Source organism: Pterocles gutturalis, unplaced genomic scaffold (genome assembly GCF_000699245.1).
Source record: "Pterocles gutturalis isolate BGI_N339 unplaced genomic scaffold, ASM69924v1 scaffold5808, whole genome shotgun sequence".
NCBI classification, from domain to species: Eukaryota; Metazoa; Chordata; class Aves; order Pterocliformes; family Pteroclidae; genus Pterocles; species Pterocles gutturalis.
The window spans coordinates 36,320-61,523 of NW_010120314.1; the positions used below are offsets into that span (position 1 = coordinate 36,320).

The following is a 25,204-nucleotide window of genomic DNA, read 5'->3' on the forward strand; positions in this document are numbered from 1 at the left end:
CCTTTTTCATTTTAGGGAAGATAACCTATTGAAAAGTCTTTTAACAGCATCGGCTACATACCTCTAACAATAAAACACTAACCACTGCAAACTGCCTGGTGAAACCAGGGCAGCAACCAAGATCCTTTCTAAAGAGAGCAATTTACTCACAAAGCTGCACAGTCATTTTAAGGACCAGAAGAGAAATATTCAAGGATCCAGAGTATCAACAAGGTCAGTAGCCAAACGTCCTCTGCAATGTCCTCACTGCTGGGGCTTTGGCCAACTGTATTACAAAGATTGTCACCAGATACGTGGCTCCTAATAGACAGACTTCCATACCAGGACTCCCGCTCAGAGTCACTGTAAACAAGGGAAGGGTTATTTTTTATATATATTTTTCAAACTATAGCTAGAATCTGTCTCATTTTAACAAATCACTCCAAATAGACAAGCTGGAAATGGCACCACAGTTTAAGAGACTCTCACAATAAGATTTCCTATCAGCAGGTCTGTAATTTCGGCTGTGGCACCTTGCATGCTATTCACCTTGCTCACAGAAAGCATCATTAAGGGAAAGGTTTTGTAGGCTTGTTAATAAGTGTACAAATGGGGCACTCCAAAGGGACGGCAGAGCCAGACCAGGAGCGCTCCAGAACTCCAGACAAACAAATCTAGGAAACCCACGCAGGTGTGACTGAATCCTAAGGAAAAGGAGGCATTTGCACACATTTCTAACATGCTGTTTTCTAGCCAGAATGTTGTATTAACAGAACTGGAGAGTTTGCAGCAGGGATGTTGTTAAAACTAAAGCCAGACCAAGGACCTGGAGTTTGCTCCGTTCCCAATCTAGGTCCTGCTGAGCTGCCAGCTAAGTTCCCTTTCTGAAAGCACCAAGCTGCACCTCGTTGCTACCACTGCAGTTGGCTGTGTGTGGAGCAAGAGCAGGAGCCAGATCATACACCTCAAGGTGTTCTAGGAGGAGCTGAGGGGTTAGGCCACACAGTCCCTTAGTCACTGCAAGGATTTACGACGAATAGCTGATGGAGGAGAGCGATTGTCATCTGCTGTACTGCAGTTCAAAAAAAACAGACTGGTGAGAGACAGAGATAGGCTGACCCCATACGTAACAGAGCATGTCACCACCTCGTCAAGGTGGATGACTCCTCTGCATGAGTACACTCAGCCTTTCAGGTCCAAAGCAATTACATCAAGCTCAATTTATTGTTCCACCCTCCCCCAGGCGCTTGTTCACCTGCAGCAGACACTTCAATGCAGCAGCATCCAATCTGCTGCATCAGGCCTGAGTAAAATTTAGTCCCAGTACAAGAAAAAATTATCCTTCGAATACAAACTACATCTGAGATGAAAAGGAAAAGCACACTTACTTTTTGATCTCCTCCTCTACCGCATTCACCCCTTCTGTTTGAGGGTTCTGGAATTTGTTAGTAGCACTTCCAAAGTCACACAGGACATAGTGGCCACGGTCATGCAGCAGGATGTTTTCAACCTACGAGCATCACAAGTAGAGAATCGTTCAGCCAAAAAAAATTCATTTTCTTTAGATGAGCCAGGGTTTTGGTGCCTGAAGCCATATCAGACACGTCTGACATGAAAGCATAACATGACAGCAAAGAAAATACGCATCCAATCTCTGTCACATCTCCTGAAATAGAAGTCAAATCACGAAAGCATAGTTGTAACATCCTGCCACCTCTCCCTTCTCCTTTTGCAAGAACACCACCTCGCCTCTGCTGAGGCTACTACGTGCTTCAGGACGAAAACTGTGTCTCTAGTGCTCAACTGCCCTGAGCTACTATGACCCACAGTCTGGCATCCAAATTCGGGACAGGTAACACAAGCTGTCCACAGCTTTCCAGAGGGCTGTACCCCTCGCTGGCACATGGGGCAGAGAGGAGGCACATGGAGGACAGCACACACTTCTGTACTTTATGAAATTATTACACATCTCCAGTTCTTTGCCTGCATTTCACCTGTCCCTTCAGGTCTCTTTCAAAACAAACCTCAGCTCGTGCTCACACTTTAGTTGCTTGTTATCAGAATGTGTTGCGTACCCCACGCTCCCTGAAGAGCAAGAGGTTCCTCCAGGATGCTGAGAAAATGACCCCTTTCTTTCTAATATTGTTTGGTACCTTGAATCAGACAACTGAAACAAATGCTGAAACAAACACCTGGGACAGCTGAAAAAAAAACAACATCAGCAAAGTCACTGCCTTTCCCCTGAATACTCACACTTAATCATGCATTAACAAAAAAATCTGGCTTGCATCCACCTAAGAAAACTGTCTAAATGTTACGACACTGACAAAAAATGTGGAGAAACCTGGGTTCAGCTCTTCGCTTTGGCAGAGCATCTCTGTATTCCAGCTCCTGATCTGTACAGTGGCATTAACAGCATGTTCTCTCAAGGGAACACACACAATTTTTAATGTATTTATCTTCAATCAATGTCAAATGCTCAGTTACAACAACGAGATACAACACACTGCTCATATATTTCAAAAAAAATCACCACATAAGCGTTCACTAACAAAACCTTTTGGAAGTAGACCTCCCCATCAAGGCTGATCTTTACAAAAAGAAAAGAAAAAGGAGTCAGCATTTTAAGCATCAGAAAATGCAGCCAAATGAGAGCAGCTGAGGGTGGAAAAGCTGGCTTGAAACCAAGGGTTAACCAACACCCCTTCCCCCTCTGCTATCCATCTGCTTTGAATAAAGCATCGCACACAGATGTTCTCCCCAGCACATCAACACTGACAGGGTTATTCCCTATTCCCTGCAAATACTCGTCCAACATTTCCAGAAGAGTCCTTCCCTTTTATCAGGCTGGGAAGTCTGAAGTGACTCCTCACTGAACCATCCTGCAAGTTTTGTTAACATCAGCACTGGACCATCCAGCAAGTAGCCTTCTTCAGTAACCTCCAGAAAAAGAAAAAAAAAAGAAACAGCAAACCAAAGTACCTGAATCACTGCTGCTGACCGCCAGGCCAGAGAAGACTGTCTTTTAGGAGAGTCTGGAGGCACCTTCTTCCAGTCAAACACTCGGAAAGCTGCAACCCCGGTTCCAGCACTGCTGAGCGCTCACAACTCTGGCCACAGTTTTCCACACGCCCAACACTTACAGAGTCAGATTTAGACCCCAAACAAGAATGTTTAAGGGAAACTACGAACTGCCGTAAGTTTTGCTAGTTATAGAATGGAGCCAGCTTCTGTCTCTACTCTCAGAAAGGAATGTCTGTCTTTGCTAAAACCAGAAGCAAAGTTGTAAAAACACCGTACAGACTGGCGAGGGGTAAGGAATTAGGCTTTAACGAGCAAAATCAACACATTATCCTCTCGTGGGAGCAATGGCTCCTAAGGCTGGTATTTCTAAGTTCAGGTGGCGATCTGGGAGGGATGCGTGACCAAGGTACACTTTCTGACTGCTTTCCAGCACCCTCAGGTCTCTTTAGAGATGTTTCAACTTCCCTTCCTCCCCGGCACCATTTACTATTTACTTCTGAAAGCTTGTTTGGTGTTTCACAGCAAAGAAATGAACACAACGGGACATCTAAGAGCACTAACTGATTCTGACACAGGCATATTCTAAACATAGTCGATACAAGGGTTTACCAGGAGAGGACTGGATAATTTCACATGTCACACACTGAACACAGAGCCACACAAATTCCAGGCAAAGACTTGCTGATGGCATCAGGGCAAGACCAGGTGTTAAAAAGGACGATGGAAGAAGGCACAGTAACGACAGCTGCACAGCGCGACTGGCTTATCACACCACAGAGAAGTGCAACACTGGCAGGACTCCTGCTAAAGTGAAAGCAGAAGAAACTAAATCCTTAACATGAGAGCACAACCTTCTGGTTATTTCAGAAAGCAGGGAAAGGAGAGGAGAAAGATGTCTTGATAAACAGCATCCTCCGGGCTGACTGACATGGTATTTTGCTGTATCCTGCTGTGTGTCTACTACCAGAAAATTCAGCCGCTCATCGGCAAGCCACTCATCTGCTGCTGGAGCCAGACGGGTTCAGAGTGGCAGAAGCATCACAGGTAGAAGTGGGAAACCTCTCGCTGCAGAAAGCTCCCAGCTGTCTAAACCAAAGTTGGCTCTAAGCTGGTGCTTTGAACAACACAAGTTAGAGACTGTGAGATTGGAAAGACAACGTTAAATATAAAACAAGGTATGCAAACAACTGCCACCAGGTACAGAGTAGTTGTGTAAATTGTTACCATCAGCCCCAGATAGATGTTCCCCTTCCTCCACCTCACTAAACCCAACTCTCCTCTGGGATCTGACAGTTGCAGTTTCGCTGCACAGATTCCAACTTTGGAGCAGAGACTTCACAGCCAGGGTAACATCACAGCCAGCCACAAGAAGGTTTGGCCATTTGTTCTTCACTGTTAAAAGGCCTAAACCAAAGATATAGGAAGTGTTCTTACTGCCAAGGGAGGAGAACAAAAATAAACCTTTTAGAGAATGTCCTGCAGCAGCAACAGCCTATGAATCCTGAGGGGGGGCGGGGAATATCTGCAAGAAGAAGCAAAGGTAACCTCGCAAAGCACGCCTCCCGCCAGCAGGCTTAGGCTGCCCCTGCAGGGCTCCTAACCAGGGCAGAGGCAGCACAGGTGGCTTCCTCATTTTTAGGAAAAAGCAGCATCAATATATGCCTGTTTTTGTGGCAGTCAATCAAACACGAAACTAAACACCACACCCTGTACAGCACATCATGCAGCGGTAAGCACACAGGGACAGACTGACACAGCACCCAAGAGTTAACCATCAGCTCAGGAAGGAAAATTTTAATAAACACACACAGGGATGACAATCTATCTTTATCATGGCCCTTACTCGCAGTGAAATGCCCACTTTTGCCTATAGGCACACTGCTTGAAGGTGCTGCTGTCCCCAGCTGTCGGTCACTTCCCAGCAGTTGGAGACTGTGCCAGCAGGAGGCTGTTCTGCTTCAGGCAAAGCCTGTTGGGTGAACTTCAACTCACAGCCACAGGCTGCTGAAACTAGTCCAGCTGCGCTCCTCTGAAAGGGATTAAAGACTATTCACACCATCCCTCTGCTGGCAGAGCCCTCTGCGCAGGAACCTCCAGCATTACAGCAGCATCAAAGAGCTGGAAGGCAAAAAAAACCTCCCATCTCCACGCAGCCGGCTGCAGAGTCAACATCTGCCCACCCGCCAACAGGGTTATGTCCACCCCAACAAAACACTTACCCGACGGTTGCCTTTCCTTAAATTTAGAACTTGTACAAAACTTTTCCAGCCCTTAATCTCTCTTGGAATTGCAGCTCCCCCTGGGCATTATTAAATTTGAACTCAAATATTAAGTTAAAACACATCTAAATAATTCATTCTGTGTTAGTACTTAGATCCCCAATTGTGACTGGAGCTCCAGAGGTCATCATGACAGAAATAATACAATATTCAACTGGGAAATATGCCTCAAAGCAGGGAAGAGCCAACTCTCTGACCCTGGGCAGAGCTTACCAAGCAAAAGCCAGGCCTTGCAGAAACTTTCCCGGTCTAAGCACGCAGCAGCGAGCTGGACATCAGACCGTGACAGTTCCATTTCAATTGCAACCCAGCATAGAAAGTAACCCTGGAGATCAACTCACTCATCCATCACAGATGTCCCAGAATTCATTCATATGCCACACAATGAGTTTGTTCTTTATTTTAAAACCCCCCAGGGATTCGCCAAAAGGTAACAGCAGGGGTTAATATCAGCTGCAGAGCTCCCTGGTCCTAAGCCTCATCCCCTCACACCACAATTCCTTGCCTATACCAACGCTTGCAAGACACCCCCAGACCTCAGCAGCTTTAAATCCAGGCCTCAAATTGATAAGACTCCACCCGTTTCAAGCAGATGTCAGGCTTGTTTCACATATTCCAACTGACTGAGCAGTGGGGTCACAAACACACTCAAGCATATCAAACCCTGAGGATTTTTTTCCCCCTGCACTACCTTGCCCTTGTTGGCACATGCGACATCTTTAGCTCCGATAAAACAACGGCCGGGGCATACTGCTGCTGCAGGCTCTGAAAACAGAACCTGACCCACAGAGCACATCTGAACTTCACGTGCACACAGGAGCCTCCTTCTTGGCTGAATATATTATTCAGGTATTTTATGAGCTGGTTGAGAGGAAAGGGAATGTCTTTCTGTTTGTTTGTTTGATTATAAGCATGGGATTTTTTCAAAAGCTCTCCCAGCTGGCCCAGCTCTGTTCCCAGCTAAACACACACAGTTTTACAACGCACTTTCATGGTCAACAGGAGAGTCAGAGGCCAGTTTCAAAAGCTTCTAACGTCTCTTGCCCCAAGGCCAACATCTCTGGAGGGATCCTTTTAATGCGGGGCCAGGAAACAAATTTACAGCATGCTTTTTGTGAACTATCTTATAACATCGATAGTGTTTCAGGTGGTAGAAATCCACCGTGAATAATTCATCAGATACATTCTGGCACATCTCCTGTGCAAAAGAGAATTATTCACAAACATTTGTGTTTTTTTAAGTAGACCTATAGATGGTAACATATGGTAAGCAGCAATGAGAGGCTCATTTCTTTTTTATCTTCCAATAGAGAGAGGTATTTATGGCTGCTTTTCCTCATTACTAACAACAGAAACAGTACCGGCTTTCAAAGCCCGTCTGCTGTGGTGTAGGCAGCAAACAGACACAATAAGGTGGATGGATGCACGCTCCCTGCTGTGTGACTGGAGCCCACCACTCACCTTCAAATCCCTGTGGATTATTGGCGTTTTACACTGATGCAACCTGGCTACGGCTTCACAGGTGTCGCAGAAGATCTGCAGGACCTCATTCTCCGTGAAGCCCGTCTGCAGGCGCTGGTTCATGAGGTTCACCACTTGACCTCCTGAGGAGAAAAACAAACCACCAAGAATCAGAGCAGGTACGCAAAATGAGACAGACACACCTTGTCTTAGTCAGCTCCCCACCAAACTGCGCCTGTACAGTCAGCACAAGAGAAGTTCATGAGTTCAGATTCAAAATTCGCACCAAGCCTTCCCCAGAGGCTTTTTGCAATCTGCTTACTCATCTTGTTTCGTTCCCGTTTCCTCACCTAAATCCCAGGGGGTTTTGCATATCTGCCGGCAGGCGTTGCCTCTCGTCTTGTCTTTGAACAATGCTCCAAGAGCAGCAAATTAGCTTCTAAGGCCCACATCCACCTGCCTGGGTTAACACTCAAATGTAACTCTGACTAAGCTGCATCTTCTTCTTCCTCAAAATAAGACTTTTTTATCAAAATAAAGGAATAAATGGCTGAGTTTGGAGCACTCAGGTAGAAAGAGAGTCTCAGAAAACCCATATGCTACTAAATGGCTTGGCTAAAACCATAGACTGGGGAAAAAAAAAAAAAAAGTCAGTCTGTAACAAGGGAACCTCCAGACACACAAAAGCAAGTTTCCAGGAAGGAGTCCTGAATTTGCCTCAACTTTGAGGTTTTCTTGCTGTCAAGGCTTTTTCAAAACAATCCACACAGATGTTCTTTCCCCTCTCAAAAAACCCTACCTACACAGAACAACGCTCCTTTCCGAACACTCCTTTGCTCCTTGGCAAAGCAAAACCATATCACTTCACAGCACAAGGGTCGGAAAACTTTATTTTCATGGTACAAAAGAGAAGCTCGGCTTAACAAACAGTACAGCTGTGAACATTCTGTGCTCAAAGTGAGCGCTCTTCTGCACACACAGACACTGATTTTGTTTGGAAGCTGTCTGAGACAAAAGGAAAATAACAAGGGAAAATCCAATGTATAACAGTAATTCCCGTGCTTCAGTCTGACCGTTGGAGACAAAGGCAGGTGTGTGCGGAGCAGAGCATCTGGCAAGAGCAGAAATACCACCTCGCAGCCCTCCTCCTTTCAGCCGGAAGGAAACACCTCAGAAAGATGGATTTTAGTTCATCAGCCCAAGATCTGGCACAGAGGGGAGGGTAATGCAGCGGGAGGGAGTTCAGAATTCCTACGGCTTGCACTTCCCCCCGCAGTGGGGTCTGTGATCTGGAGCTGAGCACCGCCAGGTCTATTTCTTACAACACTCCCTGGGATGTTTAATTTTAAGTGTATGGAGAACTTACACAGCAATTCCTTCAGCAAAACTGCACAGAAGGTTCTCCCTTTCAAGCCAACACAAGTTAGTCAGGATTCCTCCATCAAAACGAAGCAGCAAAGAGGGCATGGTGGAACAGAAAGCTGTACGTGTTTAAAGGCATTTTAGCATCTTGTTGTTCTTGCCACACTGCACCTGGCTTCAGTTAAAAGCCAAACAATCCCAAGAATACCTGTTTCCATCAGTGGCCACCACCCAAAACAGCTAAAGACTTCTGATGCCACCTGGCCAAAGCTTTATTTTTGCTTAACGCTATTCCTGTGAGAGGCATTTGAGCACAGCACATGCGTCATTTTTCCACATCCTAGCCACAAGAGATCAAAGCTGTGGGGCAGCTGGAAAAGACTGGAAGAGCCTGTCTGGCTAGTGACAGCCAAGTAAAAAGGTCAGAGGTAAAGGGAATACTTTTTGGCTTCACATTATCCATTTCAAGCTTCTTCCAGAACAATCCTAAGGTAGGCTGAAGTGGAAAAAACTTGCAATACAACAAAGTGAAGAAGAATTTCATTCCACAGCCTGGCAGCTTTAGAAGAGCCACTTCTTGTGTGGACCAGCCTATAGAAAACAGCAAAATATATTTAAGGGTTCTCCTGCACAACAGAAAGGATTTCGGACCACCGTGGCCAGAAGCAAAGGCGGTACCAATCCCACTAACAGAGTCAACATGGCCTCACATGTCATCCACTTCTCCACGCCCAGTTTTGGCTTTGCTTTGTTCAGAACAATTCCTTGGTAGCCAAGGACGGGCCAGGCCTAGGAATAAGTTTGGTTTTTTTAAAGGAAGATGTTGTGTAAGCTTCCTCTGAGCACTGAAAATGGACAAAACTAAATACATTGAGCCCACACTCACCTCGACAGAAGTCCATTAGTATCAGCACTTCCCAGACGTCACCGCTGCTGACTGAGTTTATACTGGAATCAATGTATCCGACAATGTTCTTGTGGCCAGAGAGGTCCCGCTGTAAAATAAACAAACTCAAAGCATAATCTGCCATACAGAGCGAGTTACATTTTAATCCTGTTCCTCCACACTGCAGAGCTTCCCCAGCTCTTCTGTATAGGCACAAGCTTCTGTCGCTTTGGATTAATCATCACACAAAACCTGAACAAAGCTGAGGTCTGTCTCTACCTGTTTTCCTTCCAGAAGGATTTGAGACAAACAGCAGAGAAACAGAAAAACCGATGAACTAATTTGTGCTGGGATCAGTCCAGATTTTTGCAATTTCCCTTACATGGCCCAGGCCAAGCCACCCAGAGCTTCTTCGCCTTTACGCAGAGGGGAGAACAAGGCAGATGTTTCGTGGTGGCCACACAGTTTGTGTTGTCCTTGCTTTTCTCATCTCCTGCCACTCCTCTGCTGGCAAGAAGCATCTCAAATCTTCGCATGCTCAAAAAACCCCACTAAGGTAATAAATTCTAACCCTATTTTTACAAGTACCTTGTTCTACGTAACTCAATGGATTAAAGCACAAGTTCTCATATCAATGACTTATCCATGACACATGCTAAACTTGCAAGGAAAAGTCATTTCTTTGGGACTGCCAGTGTCACACACCCTCCCAGGCGTGACAGTCAGTCCAGGTCCATGTTCAGCTTCACCAGCAAAAGAAATCAAGATTCTGCTATCATGCTGCAGAGCTGCAAAAAGTTCAGTTACGTTTAAAATACTTCTTTATTGCACAAAAGCTAGGAAAGAAGAAAACATTTCCTTTTAGTAACATACTGGTTCTTCAGGACAACGATTAGTGCTCATGATAAGGTTCAGTGCAGAAGCAAGCAGACCTGCCAGGGAAGAAGGATCCTTCTCACCCTCACTGTCCAGGTTAGCCACTCTCAAAGAGGCACCAAGGACACAGAGACAATGGAGAGCACCAGCAAGTAAAATCCAAGTAAACAAACTTTGTGAGCGCTACTAAAACCTTTGATGCAAGATCTAATCTCGACTTTTCCCATGTAGCATTAGCTACGGTGATGACAAAGCATGCCCAACAGCTTCACTGCACTATCACATGAACTCCAGAAGTTACCTTTAAAGGTATTAACCTCATTAAAAGCTACTTACAAACACACCCAGAACTGCTACAGTTAAGAGCTTCTGATATGAAGATCGTCTACCCTAAACCTATGCCTTGAGTTGTAAATTTGCAGGATGAGGGTTTTATGTTTCCTTCCCCCTGTTGCAGTTGCTCTAAGTGTTCATAAAGATCTTTGAATGCAACTGCAAGAGTGGCACTTGCCATGTTTACCAGGCTCCAAAGGAGACTAAGCAAATCTATTTGAATCATCTTAATTTTTGTTTTGAGACACTAAGTGTAAAACAGATATTAAAAACAGCTATCTTACAACTAGTCCTTGTATCCCATAATCTAGAGAAACATCCCAGTGCTTTTTATAAGCACTTCCCCGTTTCAAAAGCCCAGGCAGCTCCTACCCCACAAATAACTAACTGTTCTCAGTCAATCAACCCCACCAATCCTGGAGACAGCTTTCATCCCAACCCGAAAGATCGGAAACTGTTGCGACACAAATTCATCTCAGGATGGAGGCCTTCCATTCACGTATTGAGTTCAGAGACATTCAGAGTTCCATCAGAACCACCAGCCTTTTCTGATGAAGGCTAAAGGGCTGAGGTCTTCTGACCTGAAGATTGTTAGAATTTGAAGTCTAACACCTTCAGCCATGCTCACCTCCTCCTTCGGCTCTTCCCTTTCCCATTAAGCCATGGGGTGACATAGGAGTTTTTTCCTCCCCTAGTTTTCCTGACATTCTCTCTGCTTTTTCAGCTCCCATGTTTTTCTTGTCCATTGAAACCACTTAAATTTTAAATAATTCAATATAAGATTTTCCCATGGTCGCATAACTCCAGGACTTAGGTCTTTCCAAAAGACAGTTTAGCTAAGAAAACACACAGTTTGCGACACGATGCTACACAGATCGCAGGCAGAAGGTGACCAGGCTCTCACACCATTCCCTCCCAGTCTGGGGCCCCAGTACAAAGCAGGGACTCACCATGATTTGGATTTCTCTTTTGCAGACTTGCAAGTCATACTCGTTATTGACGTACATCCGCTTCAGGGCACATTTCATCCCATTGTTAGTCCTCACAAGAAACACTATTGCAAATCCACCTGCGGAAGACACAAAATCATATTATTTGTTAGCAAAGAAGCCTCTTGGTCCCTGCTTCCAGCCCCGTCCCTGCCTCCACCTGCCTTCAGAGCACTCGGCAGCTACCAACAGCGCTGCGGTGGGAGCGCCCCTCACATGTGCTTGGCTCCAGAGCTTCCAACTCTGCCTGAACTGTTATTGCTGGGAACTAAAAGGAATCCAAGGAGGCAAACCTTCAGTTAATGGAAGCAAAGTTAACATCTCCATAAAAGCAAGCAGTTACACCGGCTACTTGTCCTGACAGACAGTCCGGCGTTGCTCCATTAATTTCCACTATGAAGAAGAAAGCTGAAGTATAAACAGCAGTGTTGCCTTGGACAGAAATCAGAGCTACAGGATCATCTACTGGATTACTAAAAGCCTGAACTTAAAAGGTTTCCCAGCTTTTGAAGCATCTAAGTTATTATTTGTGCAAGAAGCAGAAGCAGCCCATCTCCTACCCATGGTTTGACATTAGTGCTTTTAAAAAAAGGACAGAATAACAACAAAACAAAAAAGCAAACAACCCACAATTCATTTTGTGGTCATTGCTATTAGCGAAGTCAGGACTCCCAGGACATCCACAACTTGTTTAGGATGAAAGCCTTTCATCTCTGTTAGCAACGCATCAAAACAGATGGGTTTTACATTTGTAGTCCTGGACGGAAATAGGAAGCTGATTGAGGATGGAGGTATAGAGGCATCAAAGATTCCCACCTGGCTCCCAGAGATCAGAACAAAGAGTCACTCATACCCAAGAAGTGCCGCACAACGGGAAAAAGGGAAGCACGGTGGCATTGACAATGCTGCAGCCTAACAGCGCTTCGTTTGCTCTCTGCTACCTGACATTACCGCACACATTTCTGTTCTGCTTAAGGATTTCTAAAGAATCCACGCAATAGTAAGTCGTGATTCGGTGCTGCCGTAGCCTTCAGAAGTCCCAGTACACCACGAGTTCTAGCTCCATACCATAAAAAGCTACTCGTATCCCAAAGAATTCTCATTTTCAACGAGTGAGCCCCATTCTTTACAAGCTGCCAGAAATCACCAGATCAACAATATATATTTAGTTACATTTGACATGCTTGTACATAATTATTACTAATGGTTGTTCAGCACTTAAGAGTTCTTCCCCATCGTGCAAAATGTGACAAGCAAGAAAGCCACGTTTGGGTAAAATTTAGTGTTAAAATAGGCTGCGTTGGACCATGCCAGTCTTGCAACAATAGGTGCTTACAAGCTGTTAACAAATCAAACACCACAGCCAAAAGGCCCACTGAAGCTTTTACTAAAAGTAGGATTTATTTTTCCAAATAAAAAGATTGAAAAAGAGCAAATGACCAGACTATGCTGCTGTATTCAAAGTATAACCCTCCCCATCTGCTCTCCAAAAGCTTTTATGGAAGAGTTACACACACAAATAACATGCCAGTCAGCACCAGAGCTGTTAAAAAAAAAAATCTCTCTTAGCATGCAAACCCCTTGGTTTTACACATCATAGTTTTCCACAGGAACTAGACCAGGTTTTCCGAGGAAGCCCCACTGATTTTTAGGAGCAAAACTAACTGGTAGCAGCCCCAGAAAAACTGCAAAAAGATGCAACAGAAAAAGAAAAAAAAAAAAAAGTGTCAAGACTTCAGTTAAAATGTCTTAAAAACTATAACCAGGCTGCAAAATGGAAACTCAAATTCAGAAAAATGGGACATGGCCCCAGGTCACTGCAAGCCCTGCAGATGCTGCTCACTCCTGACAGAGAGGGTTTTTAAACCCGTGCAGTTCTGGAGGGCCTCATTTCTTCACAATGCTCAAATTCAGACACAAAAATAACCCCGACTCTCTCCCTTAAGCTGCTTCGAGTCGAGGCTCTCGGATTACAAGCCGTTTTTAAGAACTCCTAAACCCACAGTGGTAGCCTTATTGTTCTACCCTAGCCACATTTGTCTCATTTCTGGAGAACAAGTCTGCACATCCCGCTGTGCTACCTTCAGCCAAAGGATGGCTATGTTGAAAAAAGCTAGACAGCACTCAACCGATTTTTTCCCCCCCTCTTATAACCCACAACGGAGCCAGTAAGAAATAAGGGACCCATAACCAGCACGGCTTCCCCAATCCCTGCTTTCTTAACACATTACGCTTTTTAAAGTCATTGGAAAGATCACATTTTGACTTATTTTTTTAATTTCCACAGATCATGGATAAAATCTAGAGAAAACTTTATTTTTTAATTACAGTCTCTTGGGTCATCATCAAAAGTTTTTGAGCATGACAAGATAGGTTTTTTTTTTTTCCTTTTTCCTAATGGGAAAGTCAGAAGTCGTCCATCAGAAGCCTCCCCTCCTCTCCGGGGGTTCAGTTCCCTTCTCACAGCTCCTCCCGCCAGCTCTGGAGGCCAGCAGGATGCTGTATCCGTTTACAGGGCTCCGCTCAGCAGAAACACGAGCTGAGCAGTAAAAAGACAGCAATTAAACTTCATTTTTAAAAAAGGTAGATCCACTAAATCCAAAGACCTGCTTCTTCAGCTGAAGTGGGACTGGTACCTCCTCAGACCAACTGCTAATGTCTCATTAGCAAAGTTTTGGGCAAGGTACCTTTTCCCTCGTCTGGATCCTGTGCTAATGAACAAAGTCACTCCTAGAGCAGCCTCGCTACTCTAGGTGCATCGTGCTATTTCACTTACAAGCAACCAGGGCCAACTGGCAAAGAAAACTACAGTCTGTGCAACGGAGAACACAGCTAAACCATCCCGAGAGCTCAAAGGAATGAGAAATGTAAAATCTAAAAATAAAATAAAATAAAGTTAATGTTTTCTGATACAGGACAGTAACATCAGCACATAGGGACCTGACAGAAACACGGCCCAGAGCATCTTCCAAGGGAGCAGTGAGAGACGAACACGTCAGGTGGAGCCACGTCCAAAGAAGAAGCCTGAAACGTCTGCAGAGTTGTCACACTACTTCTACAAGTCGTAGGAAAATTACATCCTCATGTCCTTCTCTCCCTTACCTTTAACTCCTGCAAACTTCAGCTGACGACACCACACACGGAAGCCGTGCAAAATCATTGAACTTATTTTGTCTGCAAATACACCTACCAATTTGGTTACTTTATTATTAAACTCCCACTGACTGCAGATTCAACTATGACAACTTTGCTACTAGTACAAGCAGCGTGCTTCTCTCCAGAGAAAACAAGCATTGATTTCATCAGCGTACACACAGCAATTTTTACACAGCAATCTACAGTAAGCGACTTTGCCATCAGAGAAGCAAAATTTGACGATCCACATCCATTCGAGTGAGGCTGCAAAGTTTTACTTTCTAAACAAGTAATACACCATCTGATTGCCTCAGCTAAAACAGACCATAATATTCCTGACAAACTACTGTTTGCTGAGCCCAGGTTTGGACTGTACCCAGGATTTAGTCCAGAAGGGCGCAACACAATCAAGAATGTCTAACTTCCCTCGAGCAGTCATTCCACATTTAAATCTGAAAAAGTGTGAAAAATGCCCCCTTAACCTGAATTTCTCGCCATTTATTACACACCTTCTGCTGCTAATTGGCTTCAGCACTCCCAGTTCTGCACGCAGAGAAGGGGACTGCGAACCATTCAGAAAACAGCAGCAGGATAAGGGAAGTAGAAAGGGACAGAGAAAGAGCACAAAGAACAGCAGTTTCTTGCCACACTCCTCATATACAAACAGCTCGAGAAATACAAGAGCCAAGGACATGAGCAGGACATACGGGACAATTTTGAGAATATCAAGAACCTGCACCTGCAAACTGGCTTCCAAGGGAAGCAGCAGGTACCCAGACAGGGCAGAGAACTCAGCTTTCACGCATCACACGCATATTTACAGAATCAGGGTTTGATCACATCCACGTGCCAGAGTAAATCAGAGCTAAACGGGATCCTGCTCCTTCCAGGAGAGCTTTGGGCTGAAGGTCTTTCCAGGGCAAAGTCAGAGCTATATGTCCATGTGATTATAGGTTTCTCATTAAACAACCGCTGCGTATCTGAATGTCTGGAGATGGCAGGGATGCCTTTAGTGATCTGTACCTAGACCTAGAGAGATTTCCTTTTAAGTTTCTTGTGCACAAGAGATGATTTTGGAGCTTTGGTCTATCCTTCAGCTCCCAAGTCCCTTGCACATTTATTACTGACTGCTCCTGAACTGCAGATCCTGCTAAAGAAAATAGCACTTGCCCAAAACTGTTGAATTGCAAAAAAGGGTAACAGTAACACCACATCATCTTTTTAAAGTCAGGGTTAAGGTGCATAAGTAGGTCACGAGCTAAAACACTTGAAGCATTTTGACACACTTGAAACTTTTTTATTGGCAACTGTGGCCAATGCTTCAGACCCAGTCTAAAAGAGCAGTTCCAGAAGGATCTGTACTCCTACAGCTGCCTCAAAAGCAGCAACTTTGTTGGTAAGCAGCAGACAGAAAATCAGTTCACATTTTTCAGCAAGGTAGGACAGAGAAGGGAAGGAGGACCCCATAGATGGCTGAAATTTTCACTTGGCAGCATTAGACAGCACGGAACAGCGACACTGTACAGCACAGCGCAGGAAGGGACTATCAAGCCCCTGGACCACAGCCAACACTCCCTAACGAAGACTTTCTAATGGATTTAAGAGTTCTCTTTCACCTGCCACGCAGCATGATGGGACCTGTTTGCAGAAGCTGATGGACGTCTTCTGGGTGCTGCCCAGCACTCACTGTCTGCCTGGTCATCGCTGCACTGAACCAGCAGGTCACCCGGCACACATCTGAGCTCTGATGGTTTTTCACAACATAATACACTTACTTTAGCTTTTAACCATCTTACCAACAGCTGTTCCCCACTGGTTAAACCTTCCTCCTTGAACACTACCCACCACCTCGTCAGCCTCAAGGACAACTTTCACCTTCCAGAGCCTCAGACCACAACCGATTTCTCCTTCCTTATTCTAAAGGGTTCTATTCTTATTGCTAAATCTGGACAAGGTTGAAAGGAAATAGATCAAAGACAAATTGACAAACAATTATTATGAAGCACTGCCAGATGTACATTACAGGGCCATTTGCTTCTACTCTCAGTGAACAGCACGCAAGATAACCCTTCCAACGGCCAGAAATTGCCACTCTAATGTACTGTGCCAGCTCCGATACAACAGACACGCCAGGGTCTGTGTAACTCCAAGCCAGCCAAGGTCAGCTCAAGAGCCTGCGCTGCCTCAAGTGAAGTTAGAGAGCTGTGCCACCCACGGCCGGGGAGGTGGGTCACACACAGGGCAGAGCTTAGAGGCAAAGTAACCCAGGCACTAGGAACACAGAATCACAGAACCACAGCATGGTTTGGGTTGGAAGGACCTTAAAGCCCGTCTAGTTCCACCCCCCCTGCCATGGGCAGGGACACCTCCCACCAGCCCAGGTTGCCCAAAGCCTCATCCAGCCTGGCCTTGAACCCCTCCAGGGATGGGGCATCCACAGCTTCTCTGGGCACCCTGGGCCACTGCCTCACCCCCTGCACAGGAAAACATTTCTTCCTCAGAACTAATCTCAATCTCCCCTCTTTCATCTTCAAACCTTTTTACCCTTACTGTCTTTGCCAGTAGAGCTTTTTTCCAGTACATGTTTGGAAAGCAAAAGGCAAGAGACCAGTCCAGGCTTCAGATGCAAGAGCAAATAAATCCAGAGACTTTGCAAGCACCAGAAGGGAGAGAAGCCACTAAGCCTAAGAGTCAGCTCAGTTCTCCCTCACATTCATAAACAAGTGCCAGTGACTTAAAGTTCTGAAAGAAATTCAACTCTTTTCCCATACAAGCCAGCAGAAGCTAAAATACCGCTCTCATTCCAAGACATAAAAAGTTCTTTATACGCTCATCCTTAAGACATATGAACACGGTCAAACGGGTAGCGCGCAGTCAGTACTGCGATCGCCATCAGCTCTGAGCCAGCAGCAGCCACGGGTCTCTTGGGAAACACTGTCTTCCGCACTCAGGCCTGCATCTACCTCTACAACAGCAGGGAAACAAGGTTATCTTGCTGCACGCTCCTGGACTGACCGTTGTTCTTGCTCACTGGTTTAAGATTCAGCTGAAAAAGAAATGGGAAGTTCTCATTATCTCCAGTCAATACAATTGCCAGAGCAATTTTCCATGCAGGTTTGTGTCAGTGTACTGGCCAGCTTCCAGCACTGGTAGTTATATTTTCAGCCCTTCTGTAATTTCCGCAGGATGCACAACTCCTCACAGCCAGGCAAGCGCTTCTAAGTGATGTAAAACCAGCCGCACAGAGCTGCACGCGATCCCCGCTCTCAGCTCCTCGCAAGGTAAGAAGATAGCACTGTTACATTTAAGCGATTCACGCGTATCACAAGCCTGGAATCCTCCTGCTACCAGCAAGTCCCAGGCAGGCAGCAATGCCCATCCACAAACAGGCACAAGATGCTGCTTCCAGGCGAGTTGCCATGATTAATGCTATGGTGAAGAAGTTCAGAGAGAAATGGCTTGCTGCTTCCATCACCCTTTTGTCAAAAGCTCTTCCAGAGCTGCCTTTCATGGGGAACATATAAATTAGCCAAGCTAATTTATTAAGTGGTATTATCAAGTGCTGCTAGTGTTCAGCACATGAACTGTACGCGGCACACCTTACCCTCAACGGACACAACTGCCCTCCGGCACAGCCTCGGTCTTCTGCAGCAAGACCCCCTTGTCCTTCTGGGATGGCACCACAGGTGGTGGTGGCAGGGAAACCATCAGAAATAGCTTGTCCCAAGAACCCCCTTCCTACCGACACGATTACTGCATCTCCACACACAACCACCTACTCAGCTGCTTGAGCTGCAGTCAGTCCCCCTCCAGATCTCCAAACACACCCTACCAGATAACTACTCCACGAGGTATTCCTGCAGGCAGGTCTGGTGCCTGCCAGACAACAGGTCCCCAAAACAAGCCCGATTTGCTCGTGCTGAGCCAACATAAAGCAAGTTCAACCGTAGCCAGACAGCGTTTGAAGCAGCAACTCAAGAGACCACTTCACCCGAGTTAATCATAGTCCAGGAGAGGACTGGCTGGACTCTGCCCGGGGCACACAAAGCCAAGCAGGTTAGATTTCACAGGATCTGCAGGACCAAAGGTCCTTCTCACAAGCCATCACTGTTCCCAAACCCACCGCATCTTCTGTGGTACCCTGCTGTGCTGATCCACCACCCTCCGCAAGAGGCAGCGGGCAGGCTAAGGAAACAGAAACAGCTTCACCCAAGCACAACCAGGCAGAGCACCTCCTTTAAAAGTCCACACTGAAAACACCTCCCAGGGACATGATGTTTGCACAGGAGGAAACGAGACATGGAGCATGATGATCTCCCAGCTGCATGTTTGAGCTCTGCAGTAACAGCTACAAAAACATCTTCACTGCATGGATGCATCTTCCTTCTGCAAACATTCCAACGTTTGTCTCCAATCAATCACATCCCTCATTTTTTTCCAAAGCTATATGGGATAACTCAAAAGCAGCCAGGTTTGAGGAAGAAGAATAACTCCTCTTTTCAGTCAAGTCAGTCAAATCACTGGGCTCGAAAGAGCCCACAATCAAATCATCAATTGCCACTTAAAAAAAAAAAAACAAAAAAAACCAAAACAAAACCAAAAACATATCACTGCTTCATTTTGGGTTTTCTCCATCACCTTTCTACAAACAAATTAACAGTATCTGGAATTACCATAGTTCCTGATAAACATTCTGGATGCCACTAAAAACTTTATTCTTCGGGGGTGAAATTCTTTTCTGAGCTGCAAAAACAACGCATGTGGTTTCTCACTGAATTGTTTCCAGCTTTCTGTGTCTTAGCTCCGTCTCACCCACCTCAAAGCTCTGCATGCCAGACAGCCCACCGTGCTTTAGTACCCAAGCTGAGGGGACAGCCAAGGGCTTTTCAGATGTCCCCAGCAACTGCCCCAGGAATAGTCAGCCTCCAGGGACAGCCAGAAAGGCGTTTTAAGCTCTGGTTGTGCTAGCAGGCACTTAACATAAGTGCTTTGCTGAACCAGGCACAAAGCCACTCCTCATTTGCACAATTCAAATACTTATTGATTCTTATCCATCCAGAATTATGTCATATTTTGCCTTATCTCACAAGCCAGAAGAACCTCCTTAGCATTTACTTTCCTAAGTACAAGGAGCAGGCTCACTCAACTTTTTTTTTTTTTCTTACCCCCTCTAAGCCAGGATGCCGTGGCCCAGTTACAGGAAAACCATACCCATTCCCTTCCACAGGGTGTTTGCAGCTCACCACTCCCAAAGCTTTACTAAAACATAGTTCCCAGCACTTACTTTTTCCCCATGGTTGTAGCCACAACCAGCTGACATGCAGACACTGCACATTACCCATCACTGGACATCATCACTTGGCAACACCAGAACCATTTTCTCCCAGCTGTTGTACTGGGAAAGCCATCCGGCACCTCCGAGACCTTGCTCTAGCTGGCATAACATGCAGTCATTTAACCAAAAAAAAAAAAAAAAAAAAAAAAAAAAGAGTTTTTCCCTTACTTGTAGGGGGGAGCCATTCTTGATCATAAAGCACCAAAATACTGGCACATCTTTTTCCAGGGAGAGAGGTGCTTCAGCAAACCTCAGCTCTGGGATCACTTACCCTTCACCACAAAAAAGGCCAAAGAAAACACTCTGGGCAGAGTTAAGCAATACAATCATCTGTAAATACAATCATCTGTAATTATTTCAGACAATGGCCACGTTCAGCTAACGTTAGCATCAAGCTCTGCAAGCACATCAGGGAAAAGCACTCGGATGGGCCAGTGCTTCTCTCCTACAGCTCTTAGAGCCAGTTTTCAACAACAGCGGAAGATTAAGCCAGTCTCCGTTCAAAGCACGACACTCGGTCCCAAGAACACGGTATCACCAGAAGGAAAGCGAAGGGCACCAGTCCCTTACTGATCACGTCTCACATGGGATGATCTTGTGTTACCCTCCACACACACAAATATTTGCTGGTTAATTTTTATACGGGCTTTCTATTTTAATCATCGTTCCACTAGTCAGCTATGATGGGCATTAGGATTATAGTGCTATTTTTGTCAGTATTAATCTGCAATAACATATTCTTTCTGCTATCTTTTATTCCACTCTTCCATTGCCCAGCAGGAGGCTATTACTGAAGCATACTTGCTAAAAAATGTACGATTTCAAATCCCATTTCTCCCCTTTTGATGCAACTTCTCCATCACTTCCGAGCTCTTTCTTTCCAGGGCAGAATATTTCACCTCAAAATAAGTTTCCTGTTACAATATTACCCCTTTTTATTACTAGACATGCCCACAAATTGGGATCAGTGTTGGGAAGTGTTCTGCTTTGACACGTAACAAGGAATTGGAATGGTTGGGATCACTGCACTTTGTTTTTTTCTGCTTTATGAAGCACCTACAACACCTTTAAACAGAGATGTCAGCATTAACACCTTTAAAGAAAAATACAATTCCCTCAAAGATTTGTTTTTAAAATGGTTCAAGGTTTAATTAAGGATCCACAGTAATGAGGCAGACTTTACATTAGGGCTGTAACATCCAAGATGACAGATCAAGGAAAGATGACACTGCTACGATCTATGATTTACTGAGTTCAACCTGCAACATTATCTCTGCTCCCACTGCCTTGAGATGGAGATCATCAGAAACACAAGCAATCCGCAAACAAATCCTCTGTTCTTTAAACCATGGTCTTAAAGAGGATGCTACCAGGGTAGGAAAACCTGTGATTAACAAAAAGGAAAAAAATTAAGAACCTGACCAAAGAACACATGGGTCGGTGTGATAACACACTGCTCGTGGCAGCAGTAGGAAGCAAAGAACCCCCGCTTACACAGCTGAGCTCCCTGAGCTCTGCTTTGCAGACATGAGCTCTGCAGGCTGCCTCCAGGAAGCAAATTTGTGCTGGAAGGGCACCTTCAGGTGTCCAAAGTTCAGAAAAGATTCATCAAACCACAGCATCTCACAGTGAAGGATACCAGAGAGTCATCCTACCAGGATGGGACTGAAGGTTCACCCAGAAGCCTCTCTCATTACATTTTGGGCATGGCACGACATATCACCAACAGGAAGAAACATTTTTAGAGGTTTCCCAGAACTGCCAAGTATCACAAAGGGCCTGACTGTTGCCAAGAATCCAGTCTTAAAAGTGAACATTAGATCTGTTACTCACAAGCTTGCTTTGGTCTGGTGAAAGATTAATCACCGATACAGTCAAACAGCATTTCCTACACCCTCTGCTTTTTCAGAAGGCAGTAGGAGGTAGTCTGCTACTATGAAGCCTGCAGGCAAGGGGGCACTTCAGTTTTTCCCCAAGCGAAGACAGCAGACTTGCTGCAGACAAACTTAACTGCAGGATCACGAGCACGGCCTCCAGCATTTTCTTCCTTTTCCATGGTCAGCTCCACTTATGCAGCATCCAGAAAGATGAGTGCATTGGGCCTTCAAACTCCTCTCTCCCTGCAGTGGTTTTATGGCTTTATGACTAGCATACAAAATCTGCACAAAAAAAGAGGATTTTATTCTTGCCCCAGCAGTGTCAAATGCCGGCAGGTCGAGGATGACAAGATTAACGGACAAAGGGAGGCTTTCTCCAGCCTCATTTCACCCTCTCCAAATCAGAACAGGATGCTGCCAAGTGACCCAGGACTGCCTCGCTGAGAAGTGTGGCCCTGTGTCACAGCCTTGCTGTCTGCCTCGAGATTTCAGGTGACTCAGCCTCTCGCTTACAGGCAGGACTGACAATGCCCACGGTCACTCCTGACACGTCTGTCTCACCTGTTCTTTAACTGCTCTGCTTACACATTCTCCACACGCTCTTGCAGTTTGTTCCTGGGATGCTGTCACCCTCACTGTCAGGAAGTCTCGCCAAACTCTCCACTGACTTGATTTCAACCCCAGACTGTCACCCTACATGTCACAGACACCAACAAGCTACTGCCAGTGTTTTCTCCACAACCTCCTGCACAGCTGGAGGTCTGTCATCCCGAGTGTCTTCTCCAGATTATCTAGCACAAAAAGACTAACGAGACTTGAAGCAGTGGTGGTTGTACTAATGCTCTCCTTTGTGTTTGTATTTTTCTGGTTTATTACTACACATTGGAGTGTCGCTCATCGTGACACTTGGGGTTTGGGATTTAATTAATGCCTCTGACTCACTCTCCCACCCAATTCCATCATCCTCTGCTTACATGAGGGTATTTATATCTTATTTTATGTCCATATAAGCGAAGATTATTCACCCTCAAGTTGCACGCACAGAAAACACATAGCCTATCCCAGAGCCACAGGCTTGCATCACGTCTCGGGTGTATGTGGACATCAGTGGTGCTCGTTTCCCACAACCCAGGCTACAAAATTAGGATTTTCTTTACCTAGGCTAAGCCGTGTCAACAGCTGGCAAGCTGAAGCACGAAGCAGTGACAGAGTGTGCCCAGCCACCAGCTGAAAGAGAACAGGCTCCTCCACAGAAACCCACAGCGCACCCCGAGTGCCGTTCTGAAGGTGGCAATGAGAACAGAGAGGTGAGACACAGGACATGCTGCACAGATGGCAGAACAAGCGGATCCAGGAAGGTTTCAACATGGATCATGGATCTCCTGTTCCCCAGTCCTCTAACTCCAAGTGGCGCGCGCGTTTGTGTGTGTGCACATGTGTTATAAACCAAGGAGTCCAGTTCTGAACAAGAACAAAACAAAAACCTTTATCCCTGCCAACAGGCCCTCCAGCTGAGAAAAGCAGATAAAAATGCTAAACTAAACAGGTCTGCTCTCAGCAGAGGTTTTCTATCTCAAAGGAAATAACAAGCTTTACTGGGTTGGTTTTTGTTTTGTTTTTAAGTCACTTGACCTATGCTAAAGCCTAACAGTGCCAAGTTTAAAGGACTACTTCAATCCAAAAGGCCTGCCGCAGCATCTCCTAGAGCAGTGTTTGGAGCAAGCTGTTCACGACGAACTTTACATATCAGGAACACAAACCACTGGTCTGTGCAGGGCAGAGAGCAGAGCCTCCATACGGTACTGCAGGGGTTCTCCTTCAGCTTGAGGGCTCCAAAACACAGAGATTAAAGTCCGTATAGTCTGCACAAGCCTAAGAGCTCTGAAGCAAATGAGACAGCACAAGTACCACACCTTCCTTTCATGCATGGGAGCAGACCCTGGGAAGCTCCCCACGCTCATTTCCAAGAGGAAAGGTACAGCTCTCGGTGAACAGCCTCAGCACATTCACCTGTACGGGGAGATAAACACCATTAAAACACAACAGCAAACAGAGCAGATTCTGGGTGGTTTGCTAAGCTCTCAGTTGTGGGTTAGTCTGTTCCTTCGAGCCGCTCCCATTGCCCCTAAACAGCACTTTAAAAGGCTTCATACTGGAGTGGAGACAGAACTGCTCTGGGAAACTTATCAAATCAGATCTTGAAACATCAACCGCCAATTAAATAGTCGGAACATTTAAGAGTTATCTTGAGGGCAAGAAAAAAAGCAAACCACTAACTCCAGCTGAAAGAGCTGCCTCTGTGGAAGTAGCAATGGTCACAATCACTTAAATTTCATCCACGTTCTGACCATTTTAAGTGGTTGTAGGAGCAAATCAGAGCTTCAGAACTGCAGGGAAAGTAGATAGCACCTAGATAAAGCATAAAGGGCACTTAGTATTTCAAGACAGGAAACCTGAAACAGCCACAAATATCAGGAGAATCAGCTGAAACTGGCATCTCCCCAGATGAGATAGCAAGCAGATGGAAAATTAGCTAAGCAGGTAAATTTGTGACAAGGTCAGGAATTTAATAGTGACCATACTGAGAGCTGAGCAGGTCATAAACTCACATTCAATCCTCCGTTTCACACAGCCAGCCTGTGCAGACAGAATTACACATGCAGCCCTACAGCTCCTGAGGTCTCAGGTTTAGCCGTGAGGCTCTGAACTTTTCCACCTACAATAACCATTTCAAGCAGCAAGAATTTCTCCACACAGATCGCATTTAAGCGGGAAAGAATTTGGTCTCCACAAAGTAAATTTCCACATATGAGCAATGCCATTTGCATGACTTAAAAGAAGAGGAGCCTCCGCTGGTGGTCAGCACCAATCTGTTAGGCAGCTGCATGCTGAGCAAGCTCACTGGGCACGGAAAGCCCAGCATCTGCGTCAGCTCCGTGCCGGGTACAAAATGCAACTGCTGCACAACTGATATAGTGGAAGAAAAAACGGGGAAAATAAAGCTACAAAGATATCTCCAGAGTCATGAGCATTGATTAGACAACACACACCATCAAGGCAAAGGTCTGCATCCAACAGTACAAAAAAGTTCAAGGCGTGCACACGAAGTCATGCTTTTTAGAAACTCCTCAGTACCAAGTCACGAAAGCAGCAGCTCTCACAGCTCCAGCGCTGCGTCAGCTCCAGTCTCTAAATACCACCAGACAAACTTTAATAGAACACCCAGCGTATCTAACAGAGCAGAGGGCTTCTCCCAGGTAAAACAAAGGCTCAAGCTCACGCAGAGCTCGTGGGTGAGATTCTCAGCAAGAGTAAAGCAGGGACATCGTTAGCCCTACACAGATTTACCATAGCTGAGAGTCCTAATGTGATTATCCAATATTACCGACATAATTATAGGGCCCTCGCTTGGTGTCATTGCTGCAATATCTAGGCCATGACAAGAGAGATTAGATTTACAGGCTCCACCCTCTTCGGGGCGCTTTTTAAATAGGCAGGATGTCATAGTTAATGTTAGTGTGGCAGTCATGGCCACAAGTGCTTAAATTGTGCAAAGTAATACAACCAGAAATGTCACCCAACACAGAACAGAAGCACAGGCTTTACCTCTCCCAGTTTTAGGGCAGCAAGACCAGTTGACTAGGGATTGTTGCAGGTTTTTTGGGTGA

At 45.5% G+C, this 25,204-nt stretch overlaps 1 protein-coding gene across 1 annotated transcript in view; it reads right to left on the reverse strand.

Moving 5' to 3' along the window:
* Positions 1-11,267, reverse strand: part of AAK1 (AP2 associated kinase 1) — a gene marked incomplete at its 3' end in the record, with an annotated part of 40,365 nt that extends 29,098 nt beyond the window's left edge. Inside the window, exons 1-4 of the mRNA XM_010076853.1 lie at positions 11,151-11,267; positions 8,992-9,100; positions 6,744-6,886; positions 1,368-1,489 (exon numbers count right to left, since the gene is read on the reverse strand). Of these exons, the coding sequence (XP_010075155.1) occupies positions 1,368-1,489; positions 6,744-6,886; positions 8,992-9,100; positions 11,151-11,228 (452 nt within the window). The remainder of the gene's footprint in view (positions 1-1,367; positions 1,490-6,743; positions 6,887-8,991; positions 9,101-11,150) is intronic.
* Positions 11,268-25,204: the final 13,937 nt, after the last annotated feature.